The sequence below is a fragment of the Hyperolius riggenbachi genome, chromosome 1 (genome assembly GCF_040937935.1).
Source record: "Hyperolius riggenbachi isolate aHypRig1 chromosome 1, aHypRig1.pri, whole genome shotgun sequence".
NCBI lineage: Eukaryota > Metazoa > Chordata > Amphibia > Anura > Hyperoliidae > Hyperolius > Hyperolius riggenbachi.
In genome coordinates, this window is record NC_090646.1 from 404,074,033 (window position 1) to 404,097,480 (window position 23,448).

General features: G+C 42.2%; 1 protein-coding gene across 39 annotated transcripts in view; it reads left to right on the forward strand.

Moving 5' to 3' along the window:
- PTPRD (protein tyrosine phosphatase receptor type D) overlaps window positions 1–23,448 on the forward strand; it is a 382,778-nt gene that overhangs the window by 217,660 nt on the left and 141,670 nt on the right. For all 39 annotated transcript variants that reach the window (XM_068235008.1, XM_068235101.1, XM_068235030.1 and 36 more), the window contains 2 exons: window positions 4,291–4,550; window positions 12,551–12,641. In XM_068235008.1, coding sequence (XP_068091109.1) covers window positions 4,291–4,550; window positions 12,551–12,641 — 351 coding nt within the window. The remainder of the gene's footprint in view (window positions 1–4,290; window positions 4,551–12,550; window positions 12,642–23,448) is intronic.

Here is a 23,448-nt window from a genome sequence, read left to right on the forward strand (position 1 = left end):
CAAATGTTTCATGAAAAGCTTAACCCTTTCAGGAACAATGCACAGGATGTAGATTTCACCTGTTCCCGTTGTGCTCTCCAACTGTGATCGCCACTCTTGTGCTTCTATCGCCTCTGCCTGCCATTCGCTCAGCTGTTTGTATGACAGCTGAGCTCAGGAGGTGATTTCAATAGCTCCTGACTCTGTGATCACTTTGAGCTGATCACAGACATCACAGCTGTAAAATATAAAAAAAGGGGACATAAGGGGACAGAGCTGCATGGTTCTGAAAGGGTTAAAGTCCACTTGCCTGGAACTTTTAATGATCCCCCGCAGATGTCCTGTGCCTGTGCAGCCACTCACTGATGCTCCAGTCCCTGCCGCTGGTTCACTTCCGAAATGTGTGTCTTTAAAGACGAAAACCCACTGCGCGGTCACTTCCTCGCTACCGCTGATGTCACCGGGAGCGAGGACTTGGCCGCGCAGATGCAGTGGTTTGTGACATTGAAGTCACAAATTCCGGAAGTGACCAGGCAGTGGGGAACGGAGCATCGGTGGATCTTTGGGGGGGGGGGGGGGGTTGTTGTCTTATTTGTCTGTTTATGGTAGAATGTCCCTGCCTTTTATGGAAGGAAGTACATAACTCTGCAGATACAAATGCAGCTCTATTTTCGCAAAATGAGGAAGAACTCTTATTAAGTTTAAATATCTGAGGACATACATAGGCTCCAATAAAAACTTAAATAGATAGGCCTCAATTCACGGAGCATTATCAAACATTTGATAATTTACCTCATGGGTAAAATCTCATTTTAAATTCACTAAGGTGTTATATATTTATCGAATGTTTTACCGATAAAACGTTCAACAAATATATAACACCTTAGTGAATTCAAAATGAGATTTTACCCATGAGGTAAATTATCAAAGGTTTGATAAAGTTTTTGATAAACGTTTGATAATGCTCCATGAATTGAGGCCACTGACTATAGAGATTGGATTAAAATACCTAAATCTTTGGACTTTACTTTACATCATCTTCTGGATTCAGTTGGTCCTTAAAGAGAACCCGAGGTGGGATTTAATTATGCTAGTGGGGCACAGAGGCTGGTTGTGCACACTAACACCAGCCTCTGTTGCCCCATGGTGTGCCTCCAAGACCCCCCTGCGCGCCGCTATACCCCCCGGAGTGCTAGCGACACGCAGCGTGTCGCCAGCACAATGTTTACCTATGCATGTCTGTTAGCGGTGCTCCCCCGCCTCCTCTGTATCGGCGCTACCCGCCCGCGTCCCTTCCCTCCCGCTGATTGGAGGGAAGTGACGCGGGCGGGTAGCGCCGATACGGAGGAGGCGGGGGAGTGGCGCTAACAGACAGGCATAGGTAAACATTGTGCTGGCGACACGCTGCATGTCGCTAGCACTGCGGGGGGTATAGCGGCGCGCAGGGGGGTCTTGGAGGCACACCATGGGACAACAGAGGCTGGTGTTAGTGTGCACAACCAGCCTCTGTGCCCCACTAACATAATTAAATCCCACCTCGGGTTCTCTTTAATGCTTTGTATTGGCCCAGAGCAGAAGCAGCCGTTTTATAAAACATTAAAGCCACTTTCCTCTTCCAAATTGTACAAAGCAAGTGACCATACATTATACCACAACACATGACCACGTGTGATGATATGTTCTGTAACAATGGTCCCGTTCATTGCACTGAATGATGCAGTGCACAAAAGTAAGAATTTTGCAATGCGGAATCCCATCGCATTGTAACACCCTGCTAGTGGGAACAATATACATTGCTCTGTATGCATTATCTAATGTCCTTGCATTTCACAGATTAAGTTCAATACTGCACTGTGCATAGTGCACATAATCCCTCAGAAGGTAATCCTGCTCAATACATTACTGCCATCTTCCACTTACAGATCACACTGGTAAAGGGTCTGCAGTGACCACATTAGCATTCACACAATAAACTGATCTTAATTCACATTTGACCGTTTTTGTTTGTCATTCTTTATAGTTTGTAATGTGAAATCCAAATACATGAGAAGACAATGAATAAGAATGGCAGTGTTTTGCTAAATTCACTTTTTTATTTAGTTTTTTTTGAGGGTTTTTATGTGTTCTTTTGTGATGGAACAGTGTTAGAAGAGGACTTAAGAACTGAGCAATGCTCATTAGGTTGCATCCTCACTCCACAAGTTGCACACTGAAAACTACTGGACAAATGCTTACACTGCAGTTAATGCACACTTTCATTCCAGAATAAAAAGGGACAGTTAAAAAGGAACCATTACCATTCTGGTGCATTGGAACAGCCACACTGCAATAAGGCTCTTATCTAATTCACTTTGTCTCTCGAGTTTTCTCATAGGAGATACATTTTCATCTTATCTAAAAAAATCCTTTTCAGCGCTCAGCACTTGAAAAAGTACTAAAAAGTAGAAAAAATGAACATCAAACAGATGCTGAGTAATTTCTTTCCTGAGGGGAGCTTTAACCACTTCACCACTGAGGGGTTTTACCCCTTGACCACCAGAGCAATTTTCACCTTTCAGGGCTCCTTCCATTCATTTGTCTATAACTCTATCATTACTTATCACAATGAAATGAACTATATCTTGTTTTTTTCGCCACCAATTAGGCTTTCTTTAGGTGGGACATTGTGCCAAGAATTATTTCATTCTAAATATGTTTTAATGGGAAAATAGGGAAAAAATGTGGGAAAAAATTAATAATTTTTCAGTTTTCGGACAATATAGTTTTTAAATAATGCATGCTACTGTAATTAAAACATGAAATGTATTTGCCAATTTTTTCCCGGTTATAAAACCGTTTAAATTATGTACCTATCACAATGTTTGGCGCCAATATTTTATTTGGAAATAAAGGTGCATTTTTTTTCAGTTTTGCGTCCATCCCTAATTACAAGCCCATAGTTTATAAAGTAACAGTGTTATACCATCTTGACATAAATATTTAAAAAGTTCAGTCCCTAAGGTAACTATTTATGTATTTTTTTAATTGTATTTTCTTTTTATTACAAAAAAAAAAAATTGGGGCGTGTGGGAGGTAATCAGTTAATGTTATGTGTAAAACGAATGTATTTGAATATGAAAAATGCTTTAGGGTGTAGTTTTACTATTTGGCCACAAGATGGGCACAGTAACTTATTGTTTATGTGACCTGCAAGCGTCGGAAGGATGCTTGCAGGAAGTGCTATGAGGCTGGGAAAATTTTATTTTTTTCACAATGATCGCGCTTCTTCTCATAGAAGCAGCGGATTATTGTGGGGCTTAGATCAACGAACGGGAACGGTTTTTCCCGTTCATTGATCTCCAAGCGAGCGGGCGGCGGCGTGCATGAGAGCGGGAGTGCGCGCACGAGCGAGCGGGAGGTACGGATATCTCCGTCCATGGGGGTGAAAGGATGGAAAAAGGGATGGAGATATCCGTACGGCTGGGGGTAAAGTGGTTAAAGATATTTTTATTGGTTAGATTTAAAATATATCCTTGGAGAAAACTCTGGAAAAGTTAATAGGATATGGGCCTTTGCAGTAAAACATGTGACATTGCTTTTCTATGTACTCTAGTGTGCTACAAAATGAGTTATGTAGAGTAAAGGTGGCCATACATCCATCGACTTGGCAACTGATCGACCACGCGATTACATTTTTATTATCGAATCAAATTAAAATCTGTGCCGCCAAGAGCATACCCGATCGAAGATGTGACCAATTTTTGGCCAAAATTGGTCGCAAGTATCGATCAGACATACTGCAAGAATGCCCTCAAGGTGATTGCATGCGCAGTGGTAAGGGCAAGCAATATCGGGATCAGCAATGAGCGCTACAAAACCTCCAACGCTGTCCCCCCAGTGTTAAACATGCCCCCCTCCTCATGTGGTATACTTTACCTGTCCATGTCTGCTGCTGGCTGTGACCACAATTTGCATACCCGCGCCCCACGTAGTTACCGGAGTAACGTGGGTGCGTGTATGCAGTTGGAGAGAGAGATATTTGTCTCTTGGTTGAATCTGCCCATCATCGCTAGATGTATGGCTACCTTTCATGAGCTTTTATTATTGGTGATGTTTATCTACAATGTTACAGTGAACATGAAAGCACTAGTGCTTGGCTGCAGATGGGCTTTCTGCTAAGATGTGGATGTTTTCTCACTCAAGCCTTGCAACTAGTAGAGTCAGTTTCTGTGTTCTACCTCCAGGACTGTAGAAAGCTTGACCCATTTTCATTAAACTTAGAAAAGAGAAAAAAACATGTTTATGTCATGCCCTAACTTGTTCTCCTTTAAGATCCTTTATGATGATGGGAAAAAAGCTGATGAAGTGGATGGCCGGGCAACACAGAAGCTCATCAAAAACCTAAAACCAGAAACATTATATTCATTTGTTCTCACTAATCGTGGAAACAGTGCTGGAGGTCTACAGCACAGAGTGGCAGCAATGACAGCACCTGATGTTTTAAGGACGAAGCCTGTTTTCATTGGGAAGACCAATTCAGATGGTATGATAACTGTGGAGTTACCAGATGTACCCCCAAATAAAAAAATAAAGTAAGTTTCACAACATTTGTCTATATTTCTATTTTGTTGCGGCAGTGGCATCCCTAAGAATAACTTGTGACCCTCACCCACACACTCAAACACGCATGCACACACACACTAACACACACACACACACACACACTCAGAGAAGCACTGCCCCCTTTAACATTCTGTATGTACAGGCCAAGCAGGAGGCAGCAGTGATCCTGTATAATGATAATCTTAGGTCATACGGAGTGATATATGTGGCCACCATGTTGAAGGATTGCTGCTGGGTGCAAGTAAGATGGAAGGGCAATTTTTTTTTTGTACATTGAGGCACTCGGAAACATCATTGATTTAAGAGGCATAGGGCTTGATCCACAAAGCCGTGATAACTCTTATCACGGTCGTGCTAGCGTTATAGCGAGCGTAACATTTTTAAATTTGCGTGCAAAATCGCAGTTGATTCAGCGCATAAATGCTATTTTTGCGTGAAAACTGCTGTGATTTCTCGCGCTAATTTGTGTTTGCGTGCGAAAAACGTTATGCACGTTATAGCTCGGGCAAAAAGCTAACGCGACCATAATAAGAGTTATCACAGCTTTGTGAATCAAGCCTATTGTGTCTAATTATGGGGAACACACACTGCCTGTTCATGTGTTTGGGTGGTACTTGCTACCTAATTACTGCATAATTGCACAATATGCCTAATATTATGCACGGTGTCTAATGATGTTGTTATTGGAGACACTATACCTAAATTTCTTTCGGGCTTGCATGCTGTCTAATTATGTTTGTGGGTACATGCTTTTAGGAGTACAAGCTGCCTTATTGTGTAGTTTAAAGCAATATGCTACCTAACTATTTTGCTTAGGATACATGTTGCTTAATTATGTTGTTTGGGGGGTATATATTGCCTAACTATGCTGTTATCCTGGGGGAGGGCATACTACTTAATTCTATTGTATGGAGGGACACACTGCCTCTTTCTGTGAGAAGAAGGGGCTTTTTCCAAAGTTTGGCTTAGGGAAGGGGAGCGCTCATTTCACCCATGCTCAGTTCACATACATTATTTCGTCATGTTCACAAAAAGTCATAAACCTGCCCATTTCTTGCCAGAGTATCGGTGCAAAGAGGTGCCCAGCATCTTCTGAGTTCCTAGCTATCTCCTTGTCCCTGCTTTTATAACCGATAATGATGTTAAAGCCAAAATAAAGCAAGGTAAATTATAATAGTAGTCAGGTTGAATGTGAGCATAATCAGTACTCAGGACCAAAGTGCTGTTCAGAATACATTTTCATAGGCTTAATAATCTTAGAACTGCAATACATATTGTTTCCTATTCCAATGTAACAAACAAGTAGGAAGAATGGAAGGTGGCAGAATATATTTCCCAGAATCTCTGTATTACAGTGAAAGAACAGCGTTTTCATGTGGCAGTAGGACTTTGTAGTTCACAGGAGGTAGTTATGAGCCATTTCAAGACCTCAACAGTAAATAACAGACAAGAAGGACCTTTAGTTAATATAGATAGGTGGCTAGCTCCAGCAAAGTATTTACAGTTTAAAAAGATCAATTCCATTGTTAAAGGACAACTGAAGCAAGAGGGATATGGAGGCTGCCATATTTATTTCCTTTTAAGCAATACCAGTTGCCCGGCAATCCTGCTGATACTCTGCCTCTAATGCTGGGTACACACTATGAGATTTTCGGGCCGATTTACTGTCAGATTGATTATTTCCAACATGTCCGATTTGCTTTCCAATCGATTTCCGAGCATTTTCCGATCGATTTCCATTCACTTTAATAGGAAGTCGATCCGAAAATGCTCGGAAATCGATCGGAAAGCAAATCGAACATGTTGGAAATAATCGAGCTGACAGTAAATCAGCCAGAAAATCTCATAGTGTGTACCCAGTATAATACTTTTAGATCCTAAACAAGCAAATGCAGATCAGGTGTTTATGACACTAATGTCAGTTCTGATAAGATTAGCTGCATACTTGTTTCTGGTGTTATTTAGACACCACTGCAGCCAATAGACCAGCAGGGCTGCCAGGTAACTGGCATTGTTTAGAAGGAAATAAATATGGCAGCCTCCATATTCTTCTCATTTCAGTTGTCCTTTAAACCAAAAAGCATAGAGCTGAAAAACAATCAAAATAGCCATGGATGAAGGCATAACCATATACTTAAAAGAGACATCTATGAGACAATCATACTAGTCTATGAGGATACAAACTAAAGTGTATTAGGGACGTGTCCCTCAAACAATTAACAAAAAAATCAATCAGCAATGAAACTAAGAGTAAAGTGGGAGCAGGCCCATCAAATGTATAAATACTAGACCTTCATCTGTAGGATATTGTCTTAGGGCCAGTTCACACTATAGCGCAAATGCAGCGCATGTGTAAACGCTGTGGTAAGCTCATCCACTCAGGAAATGAGCGGATGTGCTTCGACTGTTTACACAGGTCAATGCGTTTGCGTTGCCACTTGTGCACTCACCTGTCCGCTAGTACTTCTGCCACCTTTCTCGTGACCTGCACTGACCCTGCACGTTGCTACTTGTTTGCTGCTCGTCCGCTGCTGCCCTGGAAAACAGGAAACATGGGACTACCTGTTGGTTTGAAAAAAACTCATGTGAATCCTACCTAGCAACAGGAAGGATTCTCATTGGTTCACATGAACCAATGAGAATATTCTCTGTTGCAGGAGAATTCCCATTGTTTTTTTTTTTAGCAAAGCAACAGGAAGCCCTATACTTCCTGGTCACCGAAACAAGGGATGTGAAGAGCCGGCACTGAGTTTTTTACTTTGGCAGGAGGCCTAATGGGGATGGACACTGTCTGTTTCCATAGGCTTGCATTGCGTCCGATTCGAGATTGCAGTTTGCGTTTTAGGTTTGGAAATTGCAGCCGTGTAAATGGATCCTATTGATAATATAAGATGCAATTGCAGCGTTTTCCCCTGCAGTGGGAATGGGTTCTAAGACACTGAGCGAGTCTAAGGAAATTCATCAACACCTCTGCAATGTACACAATGAAGCAGAGAGGTAATGACCTACAGGTGCTCAAGTTCTCAAATACAAAATATAGTCACAAAGACCATGATTAATGCTAAGATATAAATACATTCAACATAACAATGTACCTAAACTACAAACCACTGCAATGTACCAAGCTGCATGAACAACCACAGGGACATTATAATGTGCAATGAACAGCAATATCATAATGCAGTGATCTGCTGAGGAACACAATAATGATAACGTGCAAATGCAGGTTTTCTGTGGATTTAAATAATCTTACCCTGAGTTCCACTAAGCTCAATGTGTATATCAGGATGGCACAGGAGCATCCTGGGCATGTAGGAAAGGATACAGAGGTACCTACACCCAACTTGTGATATGTTACACTTCCTTCTATAGAATAAACAAATGTGTATGCTTGCTACAAACTATAGAAGTGCTTTGTTAATCTAACAGTAACTAGCCGTGGTAAGATATACATTTTCCTTATTTTTTTAAATTCCTATTGACTCATCAACTGACCATGTGACCAGAGGCGTAGCAATAGGGATGCAGAGGTTGCAACCGCACAGTCACATTAGAGAAAAGATAACTGGGTCTCCACCTGGATTTTGTGCAAATAGCTTGTGTTTTATTCACATCATAGCACAGAAACACAACGTTTCAGCCTCACGGCCTTTATCACTTGATAAAGGCCTTGAGGCTGAAACGTTGTGTTTCTGTGCTATGATGTGAATAAAACACAAGCTATTTGCACAAAAACCAGGTGGAGACCCAGTTATCTTTTCTCTAATGTGACAGTTGCTGACACCACGTTGTTTCCTAGTGTAAACTGGTTGACTCCCTGGTGATAAACGCTGTGGTTGAGCTGGAGGTCTGCTGCTGCTGTTTCCTGGGTTGCAACCGCACAGTGTCAGTTTGCAAACAATGCAATCCCATAAACATATTTCATAGCATATTATATATACAGTAGTATATATATCACAAAAAGTCATAGGTTATTGCAAAGTTTTGAGTCACATAGGATGTTTTGAGTTGCCATTTAGACAGCTGAGTCTATTGTGCCTAATTTGATTTCAGCTTAGCTTTTCACTACTTACGTGTCTGTAGGACCTACGACAAGCCCTTACAAAATTCACTTTTGTGAGGAAGCAGGTATAGTTTCTACATTTTATCTCCGTTTTTAGACATGTAAGATTACATTTTAGGTATATTCAGTGATTGAAAGATAAAGGAATACTCTGGAATTCATCATCAGTCCCATGTAAATAAATACAAATATACCAAAATCAAAGATAAAGATTTCCCTTGCAGATGCTTTATTTCTAAATTTACAAGTAGCTGCCTGTGCTTATTATGTGATATCATTCTTTATTCATGAGGCTGCCATTAAAGGTGTAGCCTAGCAGAAGAACAACCAAGGCTGTGATTAATTCATAGAATTAACTTATGGTAATTTACTGCAGAATGGAAATTGTCCTTAGCTCACTCAGACAAAGTAACATAGACAGGCCTTGAGCGCCGGCTAAGATTGTATAAATAGTACTTTATGTTTAGAATATTTACTGTACTCAAAAAAAACATACTGAACAGGAGTTTTTGATAAAATGCAAGAAGATCTGGAGCACCAATGGAGGGGCACTTCTGTGGTGCCCCAACCATGCTGTAGTAAAAAGTGTAAGATAGTTTGTGGGTGGGGCATTTGAAAACTTGTACTTAGCAGGGAAGTAACTGGAAATCAGTGGCACACCCAGCAACATGTTGGACAAAGCCCCCTTTTCTCAAAGAAAACATCAGGGACTTGATAAAATGCAAGAAGATCTGGAGCACCAATGGAGGGGCACTTCTGTGGTGCCCCAACCATGCTGTAGTAAAAAGTGTAAGATAGTTTGTGGGTGGGGCATTTGAAAACTTGTACTTAGCAGGGAAGTAACTGGAAATCAGTGGCACACCCAGCAACATGTTGGACAAAGCCCCCTTTTCTCAAAGAAAACATCAGGGACTTAAAGGGCAACTAAACAGAGAGGGATATAGAGGCTGCATATTCATTTTCTTTTAAGAAATTTTAAGTTGCCTGGCTATCCTGTTGATCCTCTGGCTCTAATACTTTTAGCCATAGACCCTGAACAAGCACGCGGATCAGGTGTTTCTGACATTAGTGTCGAATCAGACAAGATTAGCTGCATGCTTGGTTCTGGCGTGATTCAGACACTACTGCAGTCAAATAGATCAACAGTGTTGCCAGGCAGCTGGTATTATTTTAAAGGACATAAATATAGCAGTCTCTTCTTCTCAATTCAGGTGTCCTTTAAGTATCATACAAACATTCATAGACATAATAACTTACAAATACATATTGTTTTCTACAGCAACCATGTATAGACAGCATATACATGCCCAAACTGTATAATTAATAATAATGAATGATAATTAGGCAAAGTCCCCGTAAAAACATAAATAGGCAGCATATACCCCAAATATAGCCAGAGTGAACCCTTAAACAACATAATAAGGCACCACACAGCATGTCGCAAAAACAACACAAGTTAGCAGAATGTCCTACAAAACAACATAATTAGTTAACATGACACTCCAAATATAAGGCAGCATGCACCATGAAAACAACATAACTGGGAAGCATCTACAAGCGCAAACAACATAATTCGGCAGCATATCCCCCAAAACACACAATTAGGATATGTCTCCTTAAATGCCATAATTAGGCAGACTTTTAACCAAAATGTAATTATGCTGTGGGCTGGGTGGGTGCATTATCATTAGGGATTTGACGCAATTACATTGGGAGCAATTATCCTGGGAGCAGTTATATTGGCAGGCACAATTTAAGACGGTCTAAAGTTTTACTTAATGCACAAGTAGGAAGACATTGTCAGAGGAAAGTAAAATTACATTGAAGCCAGACATGGAGCAATTATGAGATAGCAGCTTGTATAATGCTTTCGGATGTTTGCATTTCTTCACTGAGTTTCCTCTCTTTACCCAGCAGTAGTCTGATAATTCCATCTCCATTAAAATAAATATACCCTGAAAATGTAAAACTTCTCTGTAAATGAAACTATATTTACTCATCCAAGATTGATAAGTACGTAATTATTACCATAATCGTGGCATGAAGTCACAACAAAGCCAGGTGCCAGGGCATAGATTGGATGGGACCTGAGCCATGCTTAATGTTGCCAGTAAGAAAAGTCTGAAGGTCTCCCCATTACCTCCTCTGTGCATCTAGTGTCTTTCAGTCTTATTTTCTGTAGGTATTAGGACAGGGACACAAACAGCTTAAACATATGCCCCTGTATAACACGTATTACAGTACATGATGGAACCAATGTCTCATTTTTACAATTAAAGAGAATCAGTAGGTCCTTATTCAATTAGCTTTTCTCCTGAGTTTTTGCACAGATGGGTTCATACCTTATTAATATTTTTTTTCATATTTCTGCATTAAACTTTGCATTATTCATAGCTTGGCCAATGTCTACAGTATGTGGACAGCGCACAGCAACTTTACTAGTACTCATGACATTTATGCATCTTGGGCAAATGTTGCAACTCATGTTAACTAGGTAACATGTGTCTTGCTAGTGTACTTCATGTTGTGCAAGTGCACTACAATGCATGCATTACCTTAATAATTTTACCAGTTTCATGAATGGACCGCTATGTGTGGTACTTAACCTTCTGGGGACTGGCAGCCTAACCCCCCTTAAGGACCAGGCATTTTCACATGTGGGGGGGGGGGGGGCATTTAGATAGCCAGGCAGCAGTGTCCCCAGTATAGATAGCTAGACATAGGTGTCCCCCATATAGCCAGCAGCCATTACTCACCTCCCAAGCTCCAGCAATGAGCAGCTCCTGCTTTCAGTGATCACTACGATCGCTCGGTGATCATAGTGATCACGTGATCACGAGCCAATCGCTATGGCTCCTGATCAGCGAGGGAAGATGTCAGCTGTCATATGACAGCTTAATCTCCCCTCTCGGGTGCGTGCAATCGCGTCGGGAGCGCTAAATGCAGGTACTGTAAATCCTACGCCGCATCAGGTTTAGGCAGCCACAAGTGCGGCATAGGATTTACTATGGGCTGTCCCCAGGAGGATAATATTCTGGTATGTTCACAATGCAATGATCACTGCGCACATTAAACTGTATAATATGTCATAGCTTCCACATTATACTGAAACACATACGATACAGCATGTAATTCTGTCGGTTGCAACCATTAAGTTGTATGGTCAGTTGTATGCACTAACGTTTCACTTTATTGTATGGCATGCATTGTATAAGGTTTTATAGGTGTATTCCCACCTATTGCAGCATGTACTTTACACATAAGCCTCAGATAGTGTGTAGCATTATAATCGTATCCTAACATTTGTATAGAGCTTTCCTCCTGTTGGACTAAAAGCACTCACCCCTAAGGACACGCTCAAGAGGATATATATATATATATATATATATATATATATATATATATATATATATATATATATATACTGTATATATATATATATACTGTATATATATATATACTGTATATATATATATATACTGTATATATATATATATATATATATATATATATATATGCTGTGTATATATATATATATATATATATATATTTATCTCTATATATGCTGTATATATATATCCTGGATGCTCTGCAAGTTATTTGTCTTCCAGCATTGTTTGCTGAATGTTCAAATAACCTTTTTGATAGCATGGCATTTCTGAAGCAGTTTGTGGAAGCTGCAGTTTATGACCTGTGTGTGTCCTTCTACCTCATCCTACGCTACAGATAGAGGCCTATAAAATGTTTATATATACCAACCACCATAACCCACAGACACAAGAAGTATGTGAGGGCAACTAGTGTAACAACATTACCAGTTTTCATTTGCAATGGCAGTGTTGTCCTTAAATGACACCACACTTGTCCTGATCCAATAACATGCAATGATTATTCCTTATTTTACAGAGGCTATTACATTGTTATTGTCCCATTGAAGAAATCACGTGGCAAGTTTGTTAAGCCAGCGGACAGCCCAGATGAAATGGATCTGGAAGAGGTAATATATAAAAATATTCAATTTTTAAACATCAAATCAAAGTAAATGTTAGGCATGTTCCTATCCTCCTGGATGCTTGCACCTTAGATGAAGCCGCCTTCTGGTTTCCTTGCCTTCAGTGACAAAATGGCCAGAGGCGCCCCTGCACATTACCTAGGTAACACATGTCTTGCTAGTGTACTTCATGTTGTGCAAGTGCACTCCAAACGCTACAGAAAAATAAGAAAAAGCGTTTCAAAATCTGCTAACATTTTGCGGATCTGCTAGCGGGTTTTGGTGTGCACCAGGCCTGAGTGATTACTGTGCAGGGAGAGACACAATTGCTGTTTCAATACTCTCTTCACAGTTATACAATTTGAGGACAGAAAGAACTGGAGTGAACAAGCTGCTGGCAACAGTATCTGAGTCAAAGGCCCATGTGCAATTATCTTTTCTTCTGCATTTTCTCTTAAGTGATATTTTAACACTTGTTAATACAATGGCTTTTAAATCACCAGCAAGCATAAAAAAAAATAATTAAAGGAATACTATCGATACCCAAGTGTTCTAAAATGACAGTGTGCAAATAATGTCTAAGTAGCTGTGTAAACATTTTCCTATTTGTCATGTTAAATATCAGAGGCAAAAGCTGTAATTTATTGAGGGTAGGATTTAGCTATATTGGGACAAATCAATTGCAGAAGGGGTGTCTGCTTCAATGCACAGCCAGAGTTGCATATCAGACTACAGAAAGCAAATATCAAACCTATCAAACTCTGAAAGCAAAAACAGTATGAAAAGCTGTGACAATTAGTTACATTTCCTCTGCCCTCTTCAGACACTTCAGTCAGAAACACAGGACACAGGAGCTGCAGCTGTTGGGAGCTCTCTTCTCTGTTACACACACAGCTACACATAGAGTTAAACAATCAAGTGTGAGGGGAATTTCCCCTCTCCTCATGGCTCAGTTAGCCATCAGTTTTGGCGTCAGTAAAGTTTGAATGTATTTTGATAACAGTAAACAAAGAAGTTGCTACTAAAATGTATATACCAGTACTTAGCAGCACTTCCCAAACAATTCCTGTGTCAATTGAAAAAAATATGTGAATCGATAGTATTCCTTTAAAGTAGTTTTTAACATACTTTTCCTCTTACTTTTTAGTACTTTTTCAACTGCAAAGTGCTGAATAGTTATTCTAAATAGAAGATGAAAAATTATCACCTAGAAGAAAACACAGTAGAAAAAAATGAATTGCCTATGGGTCAAAGGCCCTTACTTAATTCACTGTTTCTTTTTCTTTTTCTCCTAAATGAAATGTTCACAACTTAGCAATAAAATGCCTATAAGCTACTGGTAAGTAAGAAATGCAGAGTGCACAAATGCAGAGTGCTGAAAATGTATTTTTAAAGAGAGTCTGAAGCGAGAATAAATCTCGCTTCAGACCTCATAGATAGCAGGGGCATGTGTGCCCCTGCTAAAACGCCGCTATCCCGCGGCTTAACGGGGATCCCTTCACCCCCAAATCCCCTCCGTACAGCCGGGGAGCGCTTCCGCATTGAGGCAGGGCTAACCGCTGCAGCCCTGCCTCCCGCGCGTCTATCAGACGCGTACCTCCACCTCTCCCCCGACCCTCTCAGTCTTCCTTCACTGAGAGGGGCAGGGCAGGGGAGAGGCGGCGATGCGCATCTGATAGACGCGCTGAGAGGCAGGGCTGCAGCCGTTAGCCCTGCCTCCAGGAAGAAAAAATCTGTGACCAAGTTGACGACCAAGTTTTGCGGGGGTGGGTTTGGGGGTGAAGGGACCCCCGTTTAGCCACGCGATAGCAGCATTTTAGCAGGGGCACACATGCCCCTGCTAACTATGAGCTCTGAAGCGAGATTTATTCTAGCTTCAGAGTCTCTTTAAACAGATGAAAATTATCTCCTAGGAGAAATTGTAGGAGAAAAAGTGATTTGAATAAGGGCTAATTAAATATTTAAACAACAGAGAACAAAACCTAAGAACAAATTAACAATGACTAAATAACAAGTTGATACATTAATACAGAATAACAGTTATAATAACATTAATAGCATGATGTTATTATTATCATTAAATTTCATTGGCTCCTTACCCTGTGATTACTGTGAGCCAATCACAGTAACCACAGGGCAGAAAAGGGAATGGTCAAAAAAAATCCTTAAAAAAGGCCTGAGCCTTCAGGTCCTGAAAGGGTTAAGAGCCTATTTGGTATGTTTGCATTAGATCTCACAGTTCATGTTAATCAATTAGACCATTAACATATAATTAATTTTCATATTTGCAGTTATGTGTTCAGCACTCCACGTTAATATGTATTATATCCATATTAATATGTATTATATTACCAACATTCGAGTTGAAATGTTTACATATGCTTGTGGGATACTTTAAAAACTGGGCCCAAGTGTGAGCATATTGTATACTGTATGTTCATTTAAATGAGTTATTTTCATATCAAAATTTGCATTTAATTTATTTTTTTGTTTGTAGTGCTTAGGCATAAATGTTTGACACCAAAAGAAAGCATTGGCCTCAATTCACAAAGCTTATCTCCTGTCTTTAATAACTCTTCTAGAGTTATCACCATGGTGATAAGGCATGTAGTATTCTGGAAACATTTTACCTCAGGCAAACCTAAAGTTAACTCTTCTGTCTTTAAAGGGACACTTAAGTCAAACAAAAAAAATGAGTTTTACTCACCTAGGGCTTCCAATAGCCCCCTGCAGCTGTCCGGTGCCCTCGCTGTCTCCCTCCGATCCTCCTGGCCCCGCCGGCAGCCACTTCCTGTTTCGGTGACAGGAGCTGACAGGCTGGGGACGCGAGTGATTCTTCGCGTTCCCAGACACATTAGCACCCTCTATGCTGCTACATGGTATATGATATATGCTATAGCAGCATAGATGGCGCTATTGTGGCCAGGAACGCGGAGAATCACTCGCGTCCCCAGCCTGTCAGCTCCTGTCACCGAAACAGGAAGTGGCTGCCAGCGGGGCCAGGAGGATCGGAGGGAGACGGCGAGGGTACCGGACAGCTGCAGGGGGCTATTGGAAGCCCTAGGTGAGTAAAACTCATTTTTTTTTGTTTGACTTAAGTGTCCCTTTAAGTTAACTCTTCAATCCTTAAAATAACTCCAGAGTTAAAGACAGGCTGTTTATTAACTGCGTGTGAAAATAACTACAGAGGAGGTAAATTAACTACAGAGGAGGAAAATTAACTACAGAGGAGGAAAATTAACTACAGAAGAGGTAACTTAAGGAAGGAAGAGATAAAATAACTCTCTCACTGTGTGGAGGTAAGTTATCTCTTGCCTTATTATCTCCAGCATGATCTTAGTGAATTAAGGCCATTGTCTCTCTGAGAAAATGATACTAAGACTGTGTATGCCAAGTATAGCATAATATATATATATATATATATATATATATATATATATATATATATGAGAAAGTGTTCCACCAATAAAAACAAAACAAATAAATAAAAAAACAGTGGTCCTGAAAGGTAGGTGCGGATGCGGTAGCGAAAAAACAGGGTCAGTTTACAATCGGTAAACCCTGACAGGTATGCTTATATCAGTTACAGATGTTTCACCGAATATCTTTTAACACAAAACCTAAACACAAGCTATGTTTCATGTGGTGTCAGCACCTAAAAGCGGAACAGATAATTTGGACACACAGTTCATTGGTTCAGGTGCTGCCATAGACCGCAACTATGGTGCGCCAGGTAATTTACTTGGGTTCAGGTACTCAGCTACTAAAGAACTGCTACTCAGTCACTGAGTAGTTGAATGCACGAGAGACTGACTTGGGCACTGGTGATGATGTATTTTTTAGCCGAGCACCACCACTCGGCTGCTGCTCGGGTACACTGTAGCTGAGTCTCACCTAGTGATAGTCAGGCCTCTGGAATATAAGACGCACTCAGGTGTAGAAGGCACAAGCCAGGGAAAAATAGATACAGTATATACTAAACCTGGTGTGTCCATGTCTTGTACATGTCCACCCCCAAATGGTGTCCATCTGTGTACCCCACGTGTCCGCCTGTGTGGCCCATGTCTCCCCCATGTGTCCTCCTTTGTGGCCCATGTCTCCCCATGTGTCTTCCTGTGTGCCCCATGTCTGCCCTATGTGTTCTCTTGTGTACGCCTGTGTGGCCTATGTCTCCCCATGTGTCCTCCTGTGTGCCCCATGTGTCCGCCTGTGTGGCCCATGTCTCCCCCATGTGTTCTCCTGCGTACCCCATGTGTCCGCCTGTGTGGCCCATGTCTCCCCCATGTGTTCTCCTGCGTACCCCATTTGTCTGTCTGTGTGGCCCATGTCTCCCCATGTGTCCTCCTGTGTGCCCCATGTCTCCCCCATGTGTTTTCCTGTGTACCCATGTGTCCGCCTGTGTGGCCCATGTCTCCCCCGTGTGCCCTCCTTTGTGGCCCATGCCTCCCCATGTGTCCTCCTGTGTGTCCCATGTCTCCCCATGTGTTCTCCTGTATACCCCATGTGTCAGCCTGTGTGGCCCATGCCATGTCTCCCCCATGTGTCCTCCTTTGTGGCCCATGTCTCCCCATGTGCCTTCCTGTGTGCCCCATGTCTCCCCCATGTGTTCTCCTGTGTACCCCATGTGTCTGCCTGTGTGGCTCATTTCTCCCCATGTGTCCTCCTGTGTGTCCCATGTCTCCCCATGTGTCAGCCTGTGTGGCCCATGTCTCCCCCATGTGTCCTTCTTTGTGGCCCATGTCTCCCCATGTGTCCTCCTGTGTGCTCCATGTCTCCCCCATGTGTTCTCCTGTGTACCCCATGTGTCAGCCTGTGTGGCCCATGTCTCCCCCATGTGTCCTCCTTTGTGGCCCATGTCTCCCCACGTGTCCTCCTCTGTGCCCCATGTCTCCCCCTGTGTCCACCTGTGTGGCCCATGGGTCCTCCTGTGTGGTCTATGTCTCCCTCATGTGCCTCCTGTGTGCCCCATGTCTCCCAATGTGTCTCCTTGTGTACCCCATGTCTCCTCCATGTGTCCTCCTGTGTACCAGTGTGTGACTGCTCCCCCACCCACATGCCTCCACTACCTCTCCCCTGTGTCTCCCCTCCCTCCCCCCCGTGTGTGCCTCATCATGACACCTGCAGAGATTTCAGAGCTCCGTCTCCTCCATGCGGCTTCTCCTATTGATGGCCTTGTACTTAGTCCATCGCTAGAGGAGGCTGCACAGAGGAGTCGGAGGTCTGCAATTCCTGCGGGCACCATGGATGAGGTAAGCCGGCTGCCAATGCACACACGGGGAAGGGGGGCCAGAGACACAAGGGAGAGGGAGCTGAGGCACACAGGTGGAGTGGACACACAGGCAGGGAATCCCCGACGTGGCGGAGGGTCAGCGCTTTGCCGTATAAGACGTAGGGACTTTTTCTCCCCATTTTTGGAGGAGAAGTGGTGTATCTTATATGGCTGAAAATACGGTATACGGCTGAGCTCTGGATATCAGCAGAGTTAGGTGGGTAATGGTAGGTTAAGGAGAGAATAGAGGAAATACTGAGGGAGAGGAAATTAGCACAGGAATTTGCTTGGGGGTGGGGAGGCTTAGTGTTAAACGTTTAGAAAGGAGTATGCTTAGGAAGGAGGGTCAGTGTTAGGACAGACAATAGCAGAATATTGGTAGTATGGAATTAGTGATATTTTGACAATTGGCATCACTAGGCACCCAAGTTAACGAGCACCTTTACACACCTACAATGCACAAGTACCCGAACTAGAGTTAGTAAAACCCAACCTAGGATCACTGTTGGGACATGATTTTTTTAGCCTTGGTTCACTTCAGCTAAAAGTAGACCTATGGTGTTACCAGCCTTTTCTGCATAATGTCAGTCTGAATTTTGTGCCTGGACGGATCACTGATGTTGTGTAAGCCTGCAGAGACAGAATGTTTAATTACTTAAATTAAAGCACCAAAAAAGTCCTGATCTTCTCTCTCTGTAATAAATATTTTATTCTTTGCTTGGTACAAAGAAAGATGTGAAAGTTCAAAGGGGTGAAATGATTATACAGCAATGGTTTAATCTCTATGGATATGAACTCCATTAAAGGTCGGGTTCATTAGTAGCATTTGCTAAATCTGAAACAAATGCTAAATTGCAATTTGCAATGCAGTTTAACTTCTGACCCATGCCTCGTGGTTCCTTTAGCACAGACTAACATTTCTGGCATGTCTGTGCTGTGGGTAAAAGAGTTTTATAATGAAACAAATGTGATAGCATGAATTGGGTGGATGATGCCATCGCCTAGTTATCCTTCAATTACCTGGTCTATTTTTTTTATCTGTTTCTTTATTTTATTTTTTTATTTATCTGTTTCTTTCTTCTTTTTTTTTTTATTACGTAATAATAAATGTGTTATTATTGCACTACAAGTACACAATTTTCTTTTTTAAAAACATAATAGCTTATATGCATTAAAATTGATAATACAGGTATGCCAGGTGAGAAAATATTCATCTGAAATTGTTTCTTACTTTATGTAAGGGTCAACATTCACATGGAAATGTTTTATTTCACATAAAATGCAAATTCTATTACATAAAACGTGAAAACTGATATAATGGATCTTGATTTTAAGAGGCACTGTAGTATCAGCCGTTTCTACTGGCGTGCGAATAGCGCAATCCCCCAGGGCGCTGGATGAGGGGCGCAGTGGCGGGGGAGCGTGTATAGCGTAGTTACAACTCACCTTCCATGATCCCCTGCAGTCTCTTTCTTCTTCCTTTTCCCGGCGTCAGTCATGTTGGTTACAGCACACCCTGTGATGACATGCGGTCAAGTCATCACAGCAGGGGGCGCTTACCAGTGCAACAGATTCCAGAAACAGGAAGAGGAAAGAAGCTGCAGAGATCGTGGAAGGTGAGTTGTAACTACGCTATGCCTGCTCCCCTCGCCGCTGGGCCTGTGCTGGAGGCACCTACCTATCTAACCTATACTGGGGACACCTACCTATCTAACCTATACTGGTTGCACCTACCTAACTAACCTATACTCGGGGCACCTACCTACCTATCTAATCTATACTGGGGGCACCTACACATCTAACCTATACTGGGGGCACCTACCTATGTAACCTATACTGGGGGCACCTACCTCGAGCTCACTCTAACCTGAATTATCGCAAATTCTTTCTGTTTTAGGAAAGCAAACTTTTGTTTTTCTTAACATCTTAGTAAGGGGGCTTTTAGGACCATTGTAGTCCCTTACACACCCCAATGAGTTCTGGGTCGCCATGAGCTTGCTGGTTAGTCTGTGCCTCTCGGATTTACAAGCCCTACTCCATAGAGCCAAATTAATCCATGCCATGCACTGATGAGGATCAAACAATCCGAAACAGCCTGTATGCATGTTGGATTATTATGGCTCTGTACACATTAACAAGCTGACACATCATTGCATTCCAGCGGTTCTGGAGGTGTGTTTAGCTTCTAAGGGTACAATGGTTAATTTGCATATATTCAGCAGTGGTGCCTGGGAGACATCTCGAGCTCACTCCAACCTGAATTATCGCAAATTCTTTCTGTTTTAGGAAAGCAAACTTTTGTTTTTCTTGGCACCTACCTATCTAACCTATACTGGGGGTGCCTTCCTATCTAACTTAAACTGGGGGCAGCTATACTGGCTATCTATATTGGAGGCACCTACCTATCTAACCTATACTGGGGCACCTAACTATCTCCCCTATACTGGGGGCACCTACCTATCTAAACTATACTGGGGCAGCTATACTGGTTACCTATATTGGAAGCACCTACCTATCTAACCTATACTGGGGCCACCTACCTATACTGGGGCACCTACCTATCCAACCTATGCTGGTGGCAACTATAAGGGCTACCCTATACTGGAGGCACCTACCTAGCTAACCTATACTTGGGGCAACTATGCCTGGCTTCCTATACTGGGTGGGACCTACAGCTGGCTAACTATTCTGCGGGCAACTAGACCTGGCTAGCCTATACTGTGGGCACCTATACCTGGCTCCAGGCGGTGTGTGATTTTTACACCCTTGCCCTGGGTGGAATTTAGCCTAGAAACTGCCCGGACTGTAGTGATATATAGTAGAATGCAATAAATTATCCCGGATAGCTACTTTTACAGTGATTTTCCTGGTGTCGGCATCAGAAACACTCCCTATATCTATATAGTGCTGTATATTGATATGTAGTCCTGCCCTTCCAGTGATGTTTATCCTAAGCTGTTAAGAAATACGGAACTCTCCTCCCATTCGGGAGACCAAATATTGTTTGTACTGGCTTCAGAACTCTTAGTAAAAAAAAAATTTTTGGAAAGATTTTACAATAGGTAAACACTGACTAAATATTTTATAGATTAATATTGTAAAAAATAAAATATTCATTATATTATTTTCACTACAGTTCCTTTTTGCATTGCAATATACTGTCAAAATAGTAGGAGGTAAAGAGTGTCCAAGTGAAAATAGGGTCCAAGTGCAATTTTTCCCTGCCAGTGCAAATCAGGTAGGTTAAACTAGTAAAGGGGCTCTTTGACCCCCCTTACTACTGTGCCCCCATGTAGAGGTAAAAATGATACTAGATGACATGTTGATTTCATTAATTCTGCAGCAGCTGCATTTGTTTTCCTGTGCTAGCAGCTTGCAGCTCTTTTTGCTTGTGCAACCGAGAATGTCACATACTCCATAAGCTGCATGCAGTGCCTCAGAACCAAGCCTTTTTTTTAGAGCGAATTAATAACTAACGTGTGTGGCCCTGTCAAATACCTCTGGCAATGAGGAATAGGAAAGGAGTTCAATAGGTTAATGAAAATCATTCAAAACACAAATAAGAATATAGGAAAGTCCAATTTAGGATCATTACTAAACATACAATCGTTTGCCTTATCAGACACTTTTTGCATGTAGTTTGCATGTTCTCCCCATTTTTGTGTGCGCCTCCTACATTTCCAAAACACATCGGTGGTTTATCCCCCCTACACATACACACATGGCCACACACACAATGGCTTTACACTATGAGATTGAGAGAGTAGTTAGTAGTTACACGACTATGCAGAGGATGCTAGTGTTACATGAATACACATTATGAAGAATAAGAAGTTATTTGCAGCTCATGTTTTCTTAAATTATAGTAACATATATTTATTATTAAGCTGTGTACATAAACAGAGCAATTATATGTGTTACAAGGGTTTTCCAATAGCTCTGTGGTTAAATGAATGTATATAGTGCATTGGTCAGAGGGTTGGCAATTTCATGCTCATACATGTTAGTTGATGCACTCCATCTTTGCAGGTAGACCCGCATTTATAACTACTTCAGAGTCTGCACATAAATATCACAGGAAAGATGATAATGGGTCTTTATAGCGAATAGAAAGGAATTAGAAAAGTATGGAGGAGCTTAAATCCCCTAAAAAGCATGAATTACCGTATATACTCAAGTATAGGCCGACTTTTTGGGTCCAAAAAAGTGACCCAAAAGTGGGGGTGTCGGCTTATACTCGAGCCACCTTACCTAGTGCCACTATGCTATGGGTGTAGCTCTCCTCTGAGTGCTGCCGCGGCATATGCAGAGTGATGCAGGGCAGCGCAATTGACCTCTTGCATATGGAGAATGTGAACAGCGAGCTGTGCTTCTTTCACTCACATGCCAGCACTGCGCGCCTGGATTCCTCTTCATCACCATGCTCACTCGCCGTTAGCTGCTGCCATTCACCAACCACAGAGCACAGCACAAAGCCTGGAGCCAATTAGGTACGCACACTCTGCCGCTGTATAGTCACCTAAAGAGGCGTGCTGTCGGCCATGCACGCAGTTCTGGCCATCTCCTCCCCTTTGCTTGTCAGCAACACATCCAACCAATCAGGCGCCTGAAGGGCGGGAACATACCTCGTGACGAAATTGAAACCTAGGAGAAGCGCCCCGCTCACAAAGTGGAAGCGATGGCCAGAACTGCGTGCACGGCTGATAGCATGGCTCATTAGGTAACTATACAGCGGCAGAGTCTGCGTTCCTAATTGGCTCCAGGCTTTGTGTTGTGCTCCGTGGTTATCGAATGGCAGCAGCTGACAGCGAGTGAGCATGGTGATGAAGAGGAATCCAGGTGCACGGTGCTGACATGTGATTTAAAGAAGCCCAGCTCACTGTTCACATTCTTCATATGCCAGAGGTCAATTGCTTTGCCCTGCACCACTCTGCATATGCCGTGACAGCACTCGAGAAAGTCATGGCATTGAGGGCATCATATAGATAAGAGCTAGGCTGACAAGGAATCCAGGTGCTGTGCTGACCTGTGAGTGAAAGAATGTGTAGTATGTAATGTGTAGTGAATATTCAGCTTAAAGGTGAAAGAAGCCCGTCTTGCTGTTCACCTTCTACAATGCAGTTGCAGAAGTCACAATGATCGGTTTTTACATTCTTCCTGCCACCCCTCTACATATGCCAGGGCCACTCCATATTAGAAGATGGCCTTGTGGATCTTATTTATCAAAACTGCATTCTGAATATGCTGCCTACAGCAACCAGTCTGATCAGCTATCACTGCTAAATTCTGCCAGCACCACCAAAAAGTTACAATTTACTTACCTGGGCCTCTTCCAGCCCCCACGGTCTATCAGGTCTGTGCTGCATTTCCTACCCTCGGCTTATACTTGAGTCAATCTCTTTTTCTTGCATTTTTAGGGAAAAGTTGGGGGGTTGGCTAATACTCGGGTTGGCTTATACTCGAGTATATATGGTAATAACATTAGATATTTTTTCAATCAGAGTTGAAACTGCAGGCAGTCTCTGATTTATGAACGTCCCACTT